The 13780-nt window shown below is 55.6% G+C and overlaps 1 protein-coding gene across 4 annotated transcripts in view; it reads left to right on the top strand.

Annotated features, from left to right (window-relative positions):
• Positions 1 to 10323, top strand: part of BCAP31 (B cell receptor associated protein 31) — a 197334-nt gene extending 187011 nt beyond the window's left edge. For all 4 annotated transcript variants that reach the window (XM_078664576.1, XM_078664575.1, XM_078664577.1 and 1 more), the window contains exon 8: positions 9911 to 10323. In XM_078664576.1, the coding sequence (XP_078520702.1) occupies positions 9911 to 9949 (39 nt within the window). In that variant the 3' untranslated portion in view covers positions 9950 to 10323. The remainder of the gene's footprint in view (positions 1 to 9910) is intronic.
• The last annotated feature ends 3457 nt before the right edge of the window (positions 10324 to 13780 follow it).

Here is a 13780-nt window from a genome sequence, read left to right as displayed (position 1 = left end):
GGCTACGGCAGCGCCAGCAGTCCGTCAAGGATGAGTTCTTCACTGCGTCTCTCGACTCCAGGATACAACTGCCTTCCTGCTCTGGAGCTGCGCCAGTTATAGGTCTGGCGCCCTTTGATGTCCGGACCCTCGCACTGGGAGGTCGGGAGGTCCGGGATGAGGGAGTCCAGACACCCAGCAGGGGGGTGGAGCCAGCGCCTGGGGGAGCTGGGGGCGATCGGCACCTGGCGGGGGAGAGCCATCGACACCTCTTTCTCCCATTGACCTGCCAAGTAGTCCGCTCACCTCCTGGGTGGATGGTGGTGCCGGGATGTCGGGGCCTGGCCAGGCCCAGGGTTAGGGTTGATCGGAGGCCACGCGGCCTCGTGGTGCCGTGTCCAAGATGGCGCCCAGGCCGGGCGAGAGGGCCGGTAGGGAATCGGGCCCACGATGTGGAGATGTTCAGGGGCAGGGGCCCTATAGGAGACGGGAAACGGGTTGTTGTTGCGTGTAACGCCTGAGGAGCGGGGCTCGGGCCTGGTCGTGCGGGGAGGGAGCAAGCCTTACACGTGGCCTGTCCAACATGCGTCCCCCCCAGCTGAAGGCGGGGAGAGTCACCCATCCTCTTGGGGACTCTCCTCGTCGAGGCGGAAAAAGCGTGACAGGCCATCTGCGTTGGCGTGGTCTTGCCCGGGTCGATGTTCCACAGTGAAGTCCATCCCCTGCAGGGAGATGGACCAACGTAGTAGTTTCGGGTTTTCCCCCCGCATCTGCATTAGCCATTGCAGGGGTCGATGATCGGTCTGGACCCGGAAGTGGGTGCCGAAGAGATAAGGCCGGAGCTTTTTGAGGGCCCACACCACGGCGAAGGCCTCCCTCTCGATGGTGCTCCAGCGTTGTTCTCGGGCCAGGAGTCGTCTGCTGATGAAAGCCACTGGCTGGTCAAGTCCTTCGGGGTTCAGCTGGGAAAGGACTGCCCCAACGCCATGGTCGGAGGCATCTGTTTGGACGATAAATTCCCGACTGTAGTCGGGGGTCTGGAGCACCGGGGCGGAGCACATGGCGGCCTTCAGCTTCTCGAAGGCCGCTTGACAGTCTGGGGTCCAGTTGACCTTCTTGGGTTGGTTTTTGGATGTGAGTTCCGTGAGGGGCCCTACAATGCTGCCATAGTCCCTCACGAACCGCCGGTAGTAGCCTGTGAGTCCCAAGAAGGCGCGGACCTCGGTCTGGGTAATGGGGGGCTGCCACGACTGGATGGCAGCGATCTTGAGTTGCAAAGGGGCCACCAGACCGCTTCCCACCTGGTGCCCGAGATAGGTCACGGACCCCTGGCCAATTTGGCATTTGCTGGCCTTGATCGTGAGGCCAGCTCGTTGGAGGGCCTGTAGCACCTCTCGGAGGTGGTGGAGGTGGTCGGACCAGTGGCGGCTGTACACAGCGATATCGTCCAGGTAGGCGGCGCTGAATTCTTCGAGTCCTGCCAGGACCTGGTTCACTAGCCGCTGAAATGTTGCTGGGTCATTCTTCATGCCGAATGGCATGACCTTGAAGTGATAGTGGCCATCAGGGGTGGAGAATGCAGATCGTTCTTGGGCCCGGGGTGTGAGACCGATCTGCCAGTAGCCCGCTGTCAGGTCGAAGATGCTGAGGTAGCGGGCAGCTCCCATGCGGTCGATTAGTTCATCTGCTCGGGGGATGGGGTGTGCGTCTGTTCTGGTGACCGCATTCAAGCCCCGGTAGTCGACGCAGAACCGAAGCTCCGGCGTGGCGCCGGGGGCGGCCGCTTTGGGGACCAGTACCACTGGGCTGGCCCAGGGGCTGTCTGAGGGCTCGATGACCCCGAGCGTGAGCATCTTGGCCACCTCCTCTTGGATGCAGGCCCGTACCCGATCTGGTACGCGGTAGGCCCGATGGCGGACAGGGGGACTGTCTCCAGTGTCCACGTCGTGTAAGCACCAGGGGGTGACCCCTGGGGTGAGGGAGAACAGGGTGGCGAACTGCAGCAGGAGGTCTCGGCAGCCTTGGCGCTGTTCCAGGGTGAGGGCCTCCGAGAGTCGGACCCCGTCCACGGAGCCGTCCTTCTCCCGAGACCGTAGGAGGTCAGGGAGGGGTTCGGAGTCCTCCTCGGTTCCATTGTCGGTTGCCATCAAGAGGCTGAGCTCTGAGCGTACAAAGTGAGGTATAAGTCTATTAGCGTGGAGGACCCGGAGAGGGTTTCGTGAAGATTCCATATCGATGAGATAGGTGACAGGGCTCTTGCGCTCGATTACTTTGAAGGGCCCCGTCCATTTGTCTTGCAGGGCGCATGGTTCGGTGGGAGACATTACCCACACTTGTTGGCCGGGTTCAAATTCGATGGAGGATGCATTCTGATCGTACCACCTTTTCATGTCCTCCTGACTGGCCTCCAGGTTTGCTTTTGCCATCTCTCTGAACCGTCTGGTCTGGTTGCGGAGGGTTAGGAGGTACTTGAAAACATCTGGAGGGTTCTTTAGAGGGGGCATTTCCCAGCCCTCTTTGACTAGGCTGAGCGGCCCCCGCACCGGGTGCCCATACAAGAGTTCGAACGGGCTGAAGCCGAGGGACTTTTGTGGGACTTCTCGGTAGGCAAAGAGAAGGCACGGTAGTAGCACATCCCACTGGCGACGGAGGGGCTCTTCCAACCCCCCAATCATCCCTTTGAGCGTGCGGTTGAACCGCTCAACCAGTCCGTTTCCTTGAGGGTGATAGGGGGTCGTGAATCGGTAGGTGACCCCACACTGTTGCCAGAGGGACTTCATGTATTTTGAAATAAAGTTTGTGCCCCGGTCGCTGACGACTTCTCGGGGGAAGCCCACCCGGGAGAAGATCCCCATCAAGGCCCGGCCGACTACCGGGGCTGTCACAGTTCGCAGGGGAACAGCCTCGGGGTAGCGGGTGGCGTGGTCCACCAGTACTAGGATGAACCGATGTCCTTGTGCTGTACGGGGGTCCAGGGGTCCCACAATGTCTATCCCCACCCTCTCGAACGGAGTGGTGACCACTGGAAAAGGTTGCAGAGGTGCTTTAAGCTTGCGGCCGCTCTTCCCGCTGGCCTGGCACGTGGGGCAAGATCGGCAGTGTTGGAGTACGTCGTTCCTCATCTTGGGCCAGAAAAAGTGGGTCACCAGGCGACTGTAGGTTTTATCCTGACCCAGGTGGCCAGCCAGGGAGACATCGTGGGCCAGGTTTAGCAAGAAGTCTCTAAAGCGGAGGGGCACCACTAGTACTCGACTGGCCCCTAACTCTGCGATTCTCTGTTCGCTGTACAACAGGTCATTGTCCCAATAGACCCAATGGGTTCCGGAGGTATCCCCTGCACTCTGGGCGAGGGCTTGTTGGCGGAGTCCCTCGAGGGAGGGACAGGTCTTCTGCTCGTGGCGAAACTGTTCTTGGGTGGGCCCCCCCTCCTGACGCCACTGATCCAGGCCGGGAAGGTCCTGAGGCTGAACGAGCCCCTCGGGAGTTTGTTCTGGGGTGACGGCACGGTCGGTGTCTGGAGCGACCGGGGGAGGAGGTGCCGGCCATTCAGGTTCTTCGGGTCGGGGGATGGCACGGGCAGCCATGGACCGGGTGGTTACGCACGCCCAATCCGGGATGCCCAACATCCCTAGGTGCTCTCTCCGGCGGCCCACGGGGAACTCTCAAGATCATTTCCCAGGAGACAGTCTACGGGGGCATCATCTCGGACCGTCACTTCCAACATGCCGGAGACTCCTCCCCACTCGAAGGGGACGCAAGCCATCCGACATAGACTCTCCGAATTGTCGGCTGAACGGACAGGGCAGAGGACGTTCGGCAGAATCTGTTCTGGGGTCACCAGGTGACATCGGACGGCCGTTACACTGGCCCCGGTGTCACGTAGGGCTTCGGCCCGGCGTCCATTAATGTTCACCCATTGACTGTACTTCCGGGTGTTGGCGGGTAGGGGGACCCGCGGGACCATGTCGCTTCCCCCTAGGCACGCTAGAACCATGGCGGCTGGTTCCCATTCCTGGCGTTCTTGCTCACATTCCTCATGTTCTTCGTAGATTTGTTCTTCCCCCAGGGCGGCGGCAGCCATCTGGCGGGGTCTCGGAGTCTGGCTCTGTGGACAATTCGGGTCGTTGGCGTAGTGGCCGACTCGCTGGCATCGGTGACACGTGACATTGGCTCTGTATCCCGGCCGCGCCGGGGTGTTGCCCCGGTTGGCCGGGGGTGGGGTGCTGGTAGCGGGAGCGGCCGGGGCGTTGTCTCTCCCTCGTCCCTGGCCCCCTCCTCCTCCTCGGGGACGGTGCTGACCGTGGTTGTTCCGGTTCTGTTCATGGGGCCCAGTTCGGCCCACTCGGGTAATTTCCCACCGGTCAGCCTCGACGGCAAGCTGTCGTGGATCAGTTAATTTACTGTCGAGGAGGTGCTGCCTGAGCTCGACGAAGCAGTTGTTCGATAGATGCTCCCATACCATGAGATTGAAGAGTTGCTCGTAAGTCGTTACGTTGCTTCCCTTGATCCACCCCTCGAAGGCCCGGCTGAAATAGTTCACGTATTCCACCCAAGTTGTGCCCGGGATCCGAGTGCAGTTTCGGAACCTCTGGCGGTACATTTCGGGTGTGAGCCCATAGCGGGTGAGGAGGGTAGCTTTCATGTGGTCATAGGAGGTCATCAGATGGTCGGGGAGCTGTAGCAGGGCATCGCGGCCCTCATTGACGAACCTCCCCCATAGACCGGCTCCCCAGTCGCTTCGATCGATCCGGTGGGAGGTCATAGCGATCTCGTAGGCCTTGAACCATTGCTGTATGTCGTCCTCTCGGAAATATTCTCGAACGACATCCTTGGGGATGTGTACCTTCCTTTCTGTCACCCCCGGGGGGCGCGGTTGCTCGGGCACTCCTAATTCTTTGTTCTGCTTGCGTAAGTCTATCTCAGCTAGTTTGCGTTCGTGTTCGTACGCCAGTCTCTTCTCTTCAAGCTCTCTTTGTCTCTGTTTCTCTTCCCGTTCTTCTCGGAGCCGCAGATGTTCCAGATTTAGTTTTTGTTCGGCTAATTTGAGTTCGCCATCCATTTTGAGCCGGGCCATCTCTAGCTCATGTAGTCGGTTTCTTTCTCGTTCTTGGATCTCCTCTTGCGAGAGACCCGTTCTTCGCTCCTCGGGAGCCGTGGTGTCTTTCTCTGCTGTTGCGAGATTTTGGTCCGGGGGTCTGACGGCCCCGGTTTCTGCCCATGACTCAATGGCGTGCTTGAAATCGTCTTTAGTATTCAGACCGGTGGTAGTGATACCTAGTTCAATGCAGAATTGTTTCAACTCACGATGGCTGTATTCTTCCAATTTCTCCATCTGGAATTTTTCGGTGGATCCGCTTTCTTTGGTTGACATTGTGGTTTTGTCGTGGGGTGAGCTACTCTCTGTACGATTACGCGTTGATTCGGATCCCGTCGCTGGCCACCAATGTTAGACGGACCGGGAGGGTCGGCCGAGGATAAGGGGAGAGGTCTCCGGGGAGATCCGTCTCCAGTAATCGTACAGACAAATAACTTCCCCCCCACTGACGTACACCACACAAGGATAAGGTTCAACGTTACTTTATAAGCAATTCTTTAAGTACGGTGAGGTGGTACAAGGAGGTCTGGACTCCGGGGTCCCCTCTATTCTAGTCTCTTGGTTGGGTAAGGGGGTAGCGGGACAGTCTCGTTACCACTCTGGGGGATGTGGTGGTAGATGAATTAGCTCACAATCCCCGAGCTCGGCGTTCTAGATGATCGGGCCGCGGCGGAACCAGCAGGTCCCGGGATGGTTGAAGGTAGTGACGGTCCGCGGCGGAGCCAGCAGGTCCCGATGAAGATGGGTGCAGAGAGCCGCGGCAGCGCCAGCAGGCAGATCGGTAGTTCGCAAGGCAGGGCTACGGCAGCGCCAGCAGTCCGTCAAGGATGAGTTCTTCACTGCGTCTCTCGACTCCAGGATACAACTGCCTTCCTGCTCTGGAGCTGCGCCAGTTATAGGTCTGGCGCCCTTTGATGTCCGGACCCTCGCACTGGGAGGTCGGGAGGTCCGGGATGAGGGAGTCCAGACACCCAGCAGGGGGGTGGAGCCAGCGCCTGGGGGAGCTGGGGGCGATCGGCACCTGGCGGGGGAGAGCCATCGACACCTCTTTCTCCCATTGACCTGCCAAGTAGTCCGCTCACCTCCTGGGTGGATGGTGGTGCCGGGATGTCGGGGCCTGGCCAGGCCCAGGGTTAGGGTTGATCGGAGGCCACGCGGCCTCGTGGTGCCGTGTCCAAGATGGCGCCCAGGCCGGGCGAGAGGGCCGGTAGGGAATCGTGCCCACGATGTGGAGATGTTCAGGGGCAGGGGCCCTATAGGAGACGGGAAACGGGTTGTTGTTGCGTGTAACGCCTGAGGAGCGGGGCTCGGGCCTGGTCGTGCGGGGAGGGAGCAAGCCTTACACGTGGCCTGTCCAACATCCCCGTTCTCACCTCTCCCTATCTGTCTCCCTTTTGCCTATAGCGCCAAGAAACCGTTTGGTGTACGTGCGCTCTATAAGAATTTTTACATAAGATAACATAACATAAGTCGTTGCAACGACTTGCGTTGGGGGGCGCTGGATAGTGAATAGTTTAATTTACTATTCCAACTCCAGTCCCCGTGGATAGTAGGGAAGGTTTTGGATAGTAAATTAAACTATTCCCTATCCTACAGCGCCCTCCAGCGCAACGACTTGCGTTGTAATACCTGCGTTGTAAAGGTACTGCGTGGTAAAAGTTTTGTTGTAAAGGATGTTTCCCGCCAAAAACTCACCAGAAGGCTGCAGACTATCCATAACTCTGCAGCCAGACTCACTCAGCCATCTTAACTCAGCCTATTAAACATGGCTGCCAGACTAAACCTCTTTAGAATGATGCGTTGGCGGACTCCCCTAGACGTATTGTTAGTTTCCCAACGTACTGCATGTTAAACTGGGTTTACTTTCTTCATTGCCCTACCCAAAACTTGACATCCTGAACTTGTTTTCCCATTCACAAATGTTCTCCCCTCTTTAGAAAACCTCCTTTCCAAATGTCTCCATTGGACTTTAATTCCATGTACATTCTCGCTTCTCCAACCCCCTTCATGATTTTCCATTATAACTCATATCCGAGTTGTAATGTGTAGCCGTCCTGCATTGTTCGGCCCCAAGCAGCGGTGACCTCCTGTCCCTGCGCCTACGGAGCTCCTCCTGGGAGTGAGTTGAGTCTGAACAGACCACCGTGCTCTGCTGGCTAAAGGATTCCTGCTCGTCATGGAATCAGCTGTTGCATGATTGATTCATTGAGTGCTGATTCTGCCCTGGCTTTTTCCTGGTACCCAGATGTGTGTAATAGCCACAGGCATCTGTGAAATGCTACCTTTCGCCCGCCCACCCCCGCAGTAGGCTTGTAAACAGCTATGCTTGCATTCTTGCCACACTGCCTCCTGCAGGTTTTCGTTCTTCAGGGTGTTGGTGTCTTCAGAACTGAAATAAGCCAAATCGTAATTTTTTCATTGCATTCTCAGTTGATGCAGCAGACGTTCTCGTTTACTTTCAATAAAAGAACGCTACTTCTCTCCAGGTACATCCGAGTGAGCAGTGAATGGCAGGTCTCTGTGCACACCACCTCTATTTCTTGGTTAAACTGTGATTGACAAGATCTGGGGTGGAATTACACACAAGTGCAGCTGGGGTTGGTGCCCACCTTCCAAAGGAAGCCCTTGGTGCACCTGCAGTGGCGCCTGCAGTGGCGCCTGCAGTGGCGCCTGCAGTGGCGCCTGCAGTGGGTATGGCTGTTGTATTCTTGTTACCTTATCTATTAACAAGCATTAGGAAAGCAATAGATCTTGCCTATACAAGAGGTATTGTCTTTGCCAAAGTGTTTTAGCCATGGTGTACACTAGTGTGGCTGCTTTTTAGCATGGCTAAAAGTTTGTGGCATAGAGGAGTGACATCCAGTGGAGTGACAGTGTGTTGTGAAGGCAGTAGAGGGTTGTGGAGTGGCGTAGAGTGAAATAGATTGTTGTAGAGTGGAGTGACCTAGAGTGGAGAAGTGTCGTAGAGTATTTAGAGCAGAGTGGTGTCTCGTAGAGTGGAGTAAAGTGGCATAGAGGGCGTTGCACAGGGTGAAGTATAGAGTTGTGGACTGGTGTAACGTAGAGTGGAATAAAGTGTCATGGAATAGAGTGCCAAGAGTGTTGTGCAGTGGTTTGCCGTAGCATAGAGTATGCATGGTGTGGTATTGCACTGCCATTACAGACACATTTTCAATTAAAATGATAATTACATTTGCACAGACATACAGTTATACTGATCAAACTGTACAGCGCACAAATGATATGTGGGAATGGCATCACCGAGTGTGTTTTGCTTGCATTAAAATATTTAGCTCGGCATGCCAAGAACAGATGCATACAGGGTAAGTAACCTAATCCTTCCTCCACACTTCAGAATCTCAAATCATGTGCTTCATTTCTGCTTTCCTAATTCTGAAAGCTGCACAGTTCATTTGCAGACATCTTGAGTTTGTTGTGTTACAAAAAAGCCTTTTCATTCACAACCCCAGCAAATTTGTCACATAAATTCTCTCACTTTAAAGTCCGAGAAAGAAAAGTAAACACCAAGCTCCCTTGGAAGACCAGTGCTGACATTAGGCCTCCGTTTTTGAATGCACATGAAATGTGAGGTGCTAAAACCAAAATGCAAACACGTTTACAGAAGGTGATGGCTCGTGAAAAAATAGGAGCCAGGTAAACGGGCTGTGCTCTGCAGGAGCGGCTACCTTAACCTCTACCGATTTTTCCCGCTGTGCGCTGGAATTTCAAAAATGCGCGGTTTGTGACAAAGCCAGCTCGTCATCCGCGTAGCGCAGGTAACGCCCATGCCGAGCTGGCTTTGTCATCAGCGCTGAAGGGGTTAAGCTGGACAGCCTAAAACAAATAGAGCCAGCAAATAGAAAGCAAGCCACTGTAAGTTACAAAACGCAAAGCCAATTGTAAGCAGTGAGAGGAATGTAGTCCCAGCGAAGCTTTCATAAGGTCCCCAAGATGTTTTTAGCAAACCAGACAGCTGTGCTGTTGGGTGGGATTCGACCTAACAAGTAATCAAATGAAGGTGGACAACCAATCCTGATCCAGGGACTGATCTAAAGCTCACCTTGTAGATCTTCAACCAGTCTGTAGGTGAAATGTCATAAATGAGAGCCCGGCAATTGTGGTGGCCTTGTGTGATAGCGGGTGTAGCGCCTGCAGCACCTTGAAGCGGAGCTTCAATAAGGAGGCACCTTGCCTCCTGGCAGAGTAGAGACCTCCCTTGCCACTCTGTAGCCTGGGTCTGAAGGATGGCACAGGGAGGTTTGGGACTTGTAGTTTCAGGCCACGTTCCTTCAGCCCTCTCTTCCTGGGAAATGTTATTGACCAAGCCTTCAGAGTCCCACTTCACCAGCAGGAATGAACAAAGGCAGGGTTTATGCGTGGGCGGCATCTCTAGGGTGCTGATAAGGAGTGCACAGAAGTGCTCTTGAGAGTTGCCTACTCAACTATATATTCGATAAAGAACCGATGCATGTAGCTTCCCCCTTGGTGAGCCTCTAAATGCCCACTGTGCCATGTTCATGAATAGATAATGTTTATTAACCCCCCAAGTTAGGAAGCTATTAGATAGGCAGGGGCTGGTTCATACCTTGGTGTTTGAGTGGCATTCACAGGAGGCCATTGCACCCTTCTTGGATGTGCCACTGGCGAAGCACCGGTCCCCTTGCTTCTCTTCCAGCGCGGCTTCTTCCCAGCATGTTTGCTTGCAGGGCACGTCGTGTCCTTGAGCAGGATTGACGTTCCAGCGCTCTGCGCCTTTCTGCCTCAATACGTTTAATTACGATGGACTCTTCTCTGGACGCCATCACCTCATGGATGTCTTTTTCTCTTTGCAAACAGGCAGTGGTGGATGGTCCAAAAGACAAGAAGGAAGAATGAGGATGTGGCCAGCGCCCTCTCCAGCCTCACGGGATGGTCCGTGTGACCTGAACTGGTTTGTCCGCGACGGGGCTCATCGACGCCTTGGATCCCGATGCACTCGCACTCCTGCTCACGCTTCCTACTCACGCACCCTTATTTTTAAAGCTATTTTGAACGATGAAGCAAGCTGAGTTTTGCGGGGGGCATTTGTTGTATTGCTGCATGTTTGCGTTATTTCTGTGTGTAGGCAAACATCTCTTCACTTGTCCACGCAGGAAGCCATGTCCAGCCGAGCGGGTCGGCAGCACTGCCCGAAGGCGCTGCTGGGGTAGTTTCTGGTGATTGACACTTGTTTTTTTGGTTTTGGCAAGTAAAAAAATACTATTTCATAATTTTCTTGGTATCTGTTTTTTCTGTTGGTTTGCAGTGTGTGCATCAGTGCTGTGAGTAATTTCAGAATGGCACTTTGCTGTGATGCGAGCGGGTTCTGTTACTCTAGGAGCCCTCCTCTCGGATGGAGAATACGGCACCGCTCTTTGTGTGAGCGAGGCACGTCTTCCAACCACTAGCCTACCCATGTCTCTTTAAGCGCAGGGCGCGGCCACTGCCTATCCAGTCCGTCCGGCCCTTTCGTACCCAGTAATGCTTATTCAAAGTGTAGGGCCCCTACCCAACGCATGATTTCGAAACCAAGACCTGCCCCTTCCTGGTGCTTTGAGTTGCCCTGGTCTTCATCCTATCCCATGGTCTCGAAGTGAAGAACCTGGCCTGGAAAGAGCTCGGTTCCTCTCTCAGGATCTCTGTGAACTCCTGGGCTGCGAGATGGCACAGGATCGTTGGGTGAAGAACGGGGCCCTCACCTATCCGTAGCCTCTAGTAAAGAGCTGGACACCTAAGCTGTCCATGGGTTTTAGGAAAGACTTTGACCCCAGCGATCAATGGCCTTTAGCAAAGACCTGGAGCTACCCCCTTCCCTGGTCTATCCATGGCCTGTAGTAAAGAGCTGGATACCCAGCTACCCATGGCCTCTAGCATAGAGCTGGCTCCCCCCCAACCCCCCCCCCCACTTTGCTATCCATGGCCTCTAGCATAGAGCTGGCTCCACAAACCCCCACTTTGCTATCCATGGCCTCTAGCATAGAGCTGGCTCCCCCCCCTTGCTATCCATGGCCTCTAGCATAGAGCTGGCTCCCCCCCCCCCTTTGCTATCCATGGCCTCTAGCATAGAGCTGGCTCCACAAACCCCCACTTTGCTATCCATGGCCTCTAGCATAGAGCTGGCTCCACAAGCCCCCACTTTGCTATCCATGGCCTCTAGCATAGAGCTGGCTCCACCAGCCCCCACTTTGCTATCCATGGCCTCTAGCAGAGAGCTGGCTCCCCCCCTTGCTATCCATGGCCTCTAGCATAGAGCTGGCTCCCCCCCCTTTGCTATCCATGGCCTCTAGCATAGAGCTGGCTCCACAAACCCCCACTTTGCTATCCATGGCCTCTAGCATAGAGCTGGCTCCCCCCCCCTTGCTATCCATGGCCTCTAGCATAGAGCTGGCTCCACAAACCCCCTTGCTATCCATGGCCTCTAGCATAGAGCTGGCTCCACAAACCCCCACTTTGCTATCCATGGCCTCTAGCATAGAGCTGGCTCCACAAACCCCCACTTTGCTATCCATGGCCTCTAGCATAGAGCTGGCTTCCCCCCCCCCCTTGCTATCCATGGCCTCTAGCATAGAGCTGGCTCCACAAACCCCCACTTTGCTATCCATGGCCTCTAGCATAGAGCTGGCTCCACAAACCCCCACTTTGCTATCCATGGCCTCTAGCATAGAGCTGGCTCCCCCCCCCCCCCTTGCTATCCATGGCCTCTAGCATAGAGCTGCCCCCCCCCCCCTTTGCTATCCATGGCCTCTAGCATAGAGCTGGCTCCACAAACCCCACTTTGCTATCCATGGCCTCTAGCATAGAGCTGGCTCCCCCCCTTGCTATCCATGGCCTCTAGCATAGAGCTGCCCCCCCCCCTTGCTATCCATGGCCTCTAGCATAGAGCTGACTCCACAAACCCCCACTTTGCTATCCATGGCCTCTAGCATAGAGCTGGCTCCACAAACCCCCACTTTGCTATCCATGGCCTCTAGCATAGAGCTGGCTCCCCCCCTTGCTATCCATGGCCTCTAGCATAGAGCTTGCTCCCCCCCCCCTCTTTGCTATCCATGGCCTCTAGCATAGAGCTGGCTCCACAAACCCCCACTTTGCTATCCATGGCCTCTAGCATAGAGCTGGCTCCCCCCCTTGCTATCCATGGCCTCTAGCATAGAGCTGGCTCCCCCCCCCCTTTGCTATCCATGGCCTCTAGCATAGAGCTGGCTCCACAAACCCCCACTTTGCTATCCATGGCCTCTAGCATAGAGCTGGCTCCACAAACCCCCACTTTGCTATCCATGGCCTCTAGCATAGAGCTTGCTCCCCCCCCCTTGCTATCCATGGCCTCTAGCATAGAGCTGGCTCCACAAACCCCCACTTTGCTATCCATGGCCTCTAGCATAGAGCTGGCTCCCCCCCTTGCTATCCATGGCCTCTAGCATAGAGCTGGCTCCCCCCCCCCTTTGCTATCCATGGCCTCTAGCATAGAGCTGGCTCCACAAACCCCCACTTTGCTATCCATGGTCTCTAGCATAGAGCTGGCTCCCCCCCCCCCTTGCTATCCATGGCCTCTAGCAGAGAGCTGGCTCCACAAACCCCCACTTTGCTATCCATGACCTCTAGCATAGAGCTGACTCCACAAACCCCCACTTTGCTATCCATGGCCTCTAGTGTAGAGCTGGCTCCCCCCCCCCATTGCTATCCATGGCCTCTAGCATAGAGCTGGCTCCACAAACCCCCACTTTGCTATCCATGACCTCTAGCATAGAGCTGACTCCACAAACCCCCACTTTGCTATCCATGGCCTCTAGCATAGAGCTGGCTCCCCCCCCCCTTGCTATCCATGGCCTCTAGCATAGAGCTGCCCCCCCCCCTTGCTATCCATGGCCTCTAGCAGAGAGATGGCTCCACAAACCCCCACTTTGCTATCCATGGCCTCTAGCATAGAGCTGGCTCCACAAACCCCCACTTTGCTATCCATGGCCTCTAGCAGAGAGCTGGCTCCACAAACCCCCACTTTGCTATCCATGGCCTCTAGCATAGAGCTGGCTTCCACCCCCCCCCCCCATTTGCTATCCATGGCCTCTAGCATAGAGCTGGCTCCACAAACCCCCACTTTGCTATCCATGGCCTCTAGCATAGAGCTGGCTTCCCCCCCCCCATTTGCTATCCATGGCCTCTAGCATAGAGCTGGCTCCACAAACCCCCACTTTGCTATCCATGGCCTCTAGCATAGAGCTGGCTCCACAAACCCCCACTTTGCTATCCATGGCCTCTAGCATGGAGCTGGCTCCCCACCCTTGCTATCCATGGCCTCTAGCATAGAGCTGGCTCCCCCCCCCCTTTGCTATCCATGGCCTCTAGCATAGAGCTGGCTCCACAAACCCCCACTTTGCTATCCATGGCCTCTAGCATAGAGCTGGCTCCACAAACCCCCACTTTGCTAACCATGGCCTCTAGCATAGAGCTGGCTCCCCCCCTTGTTATCCATGGCCTCTAGCATAGAGCTTGCTCCCCCCCTCTTTGCTATCCATGGCCTCTAGCATAGAGCTGGCTCCACAAACCCCCACTTTGCTAACCATGGCCTCTAGCATAGAGCTGGCTCCCCCCCTTGTTATCCATGGCCTGAAGTATAGAGCTGGACCCCCGAGTTATCCATGGCTTTTAGGAAAGAGCTGAACACCCAGCTATCCATGGCCACTAGCATAGAGC

The sequence above is a fragment of the Lissotriton helveticus genome, chromosome 10 (assembly GCF_964261635.1).
Source record: "Lissotriton helveticus chromosome 10, aLisHel1.1, whole genome shotgun sequence".
NCBI lineage: Eukaryota > Metazoa > Chordata > Amphibia > Caudata > Salamandridae > Lissotriton > Lissotriton helveticus.
Note: the sequence above shows the minus strand (reverse complement) of the source record. Positions and strands in the feature narration are given on the sequence as shown.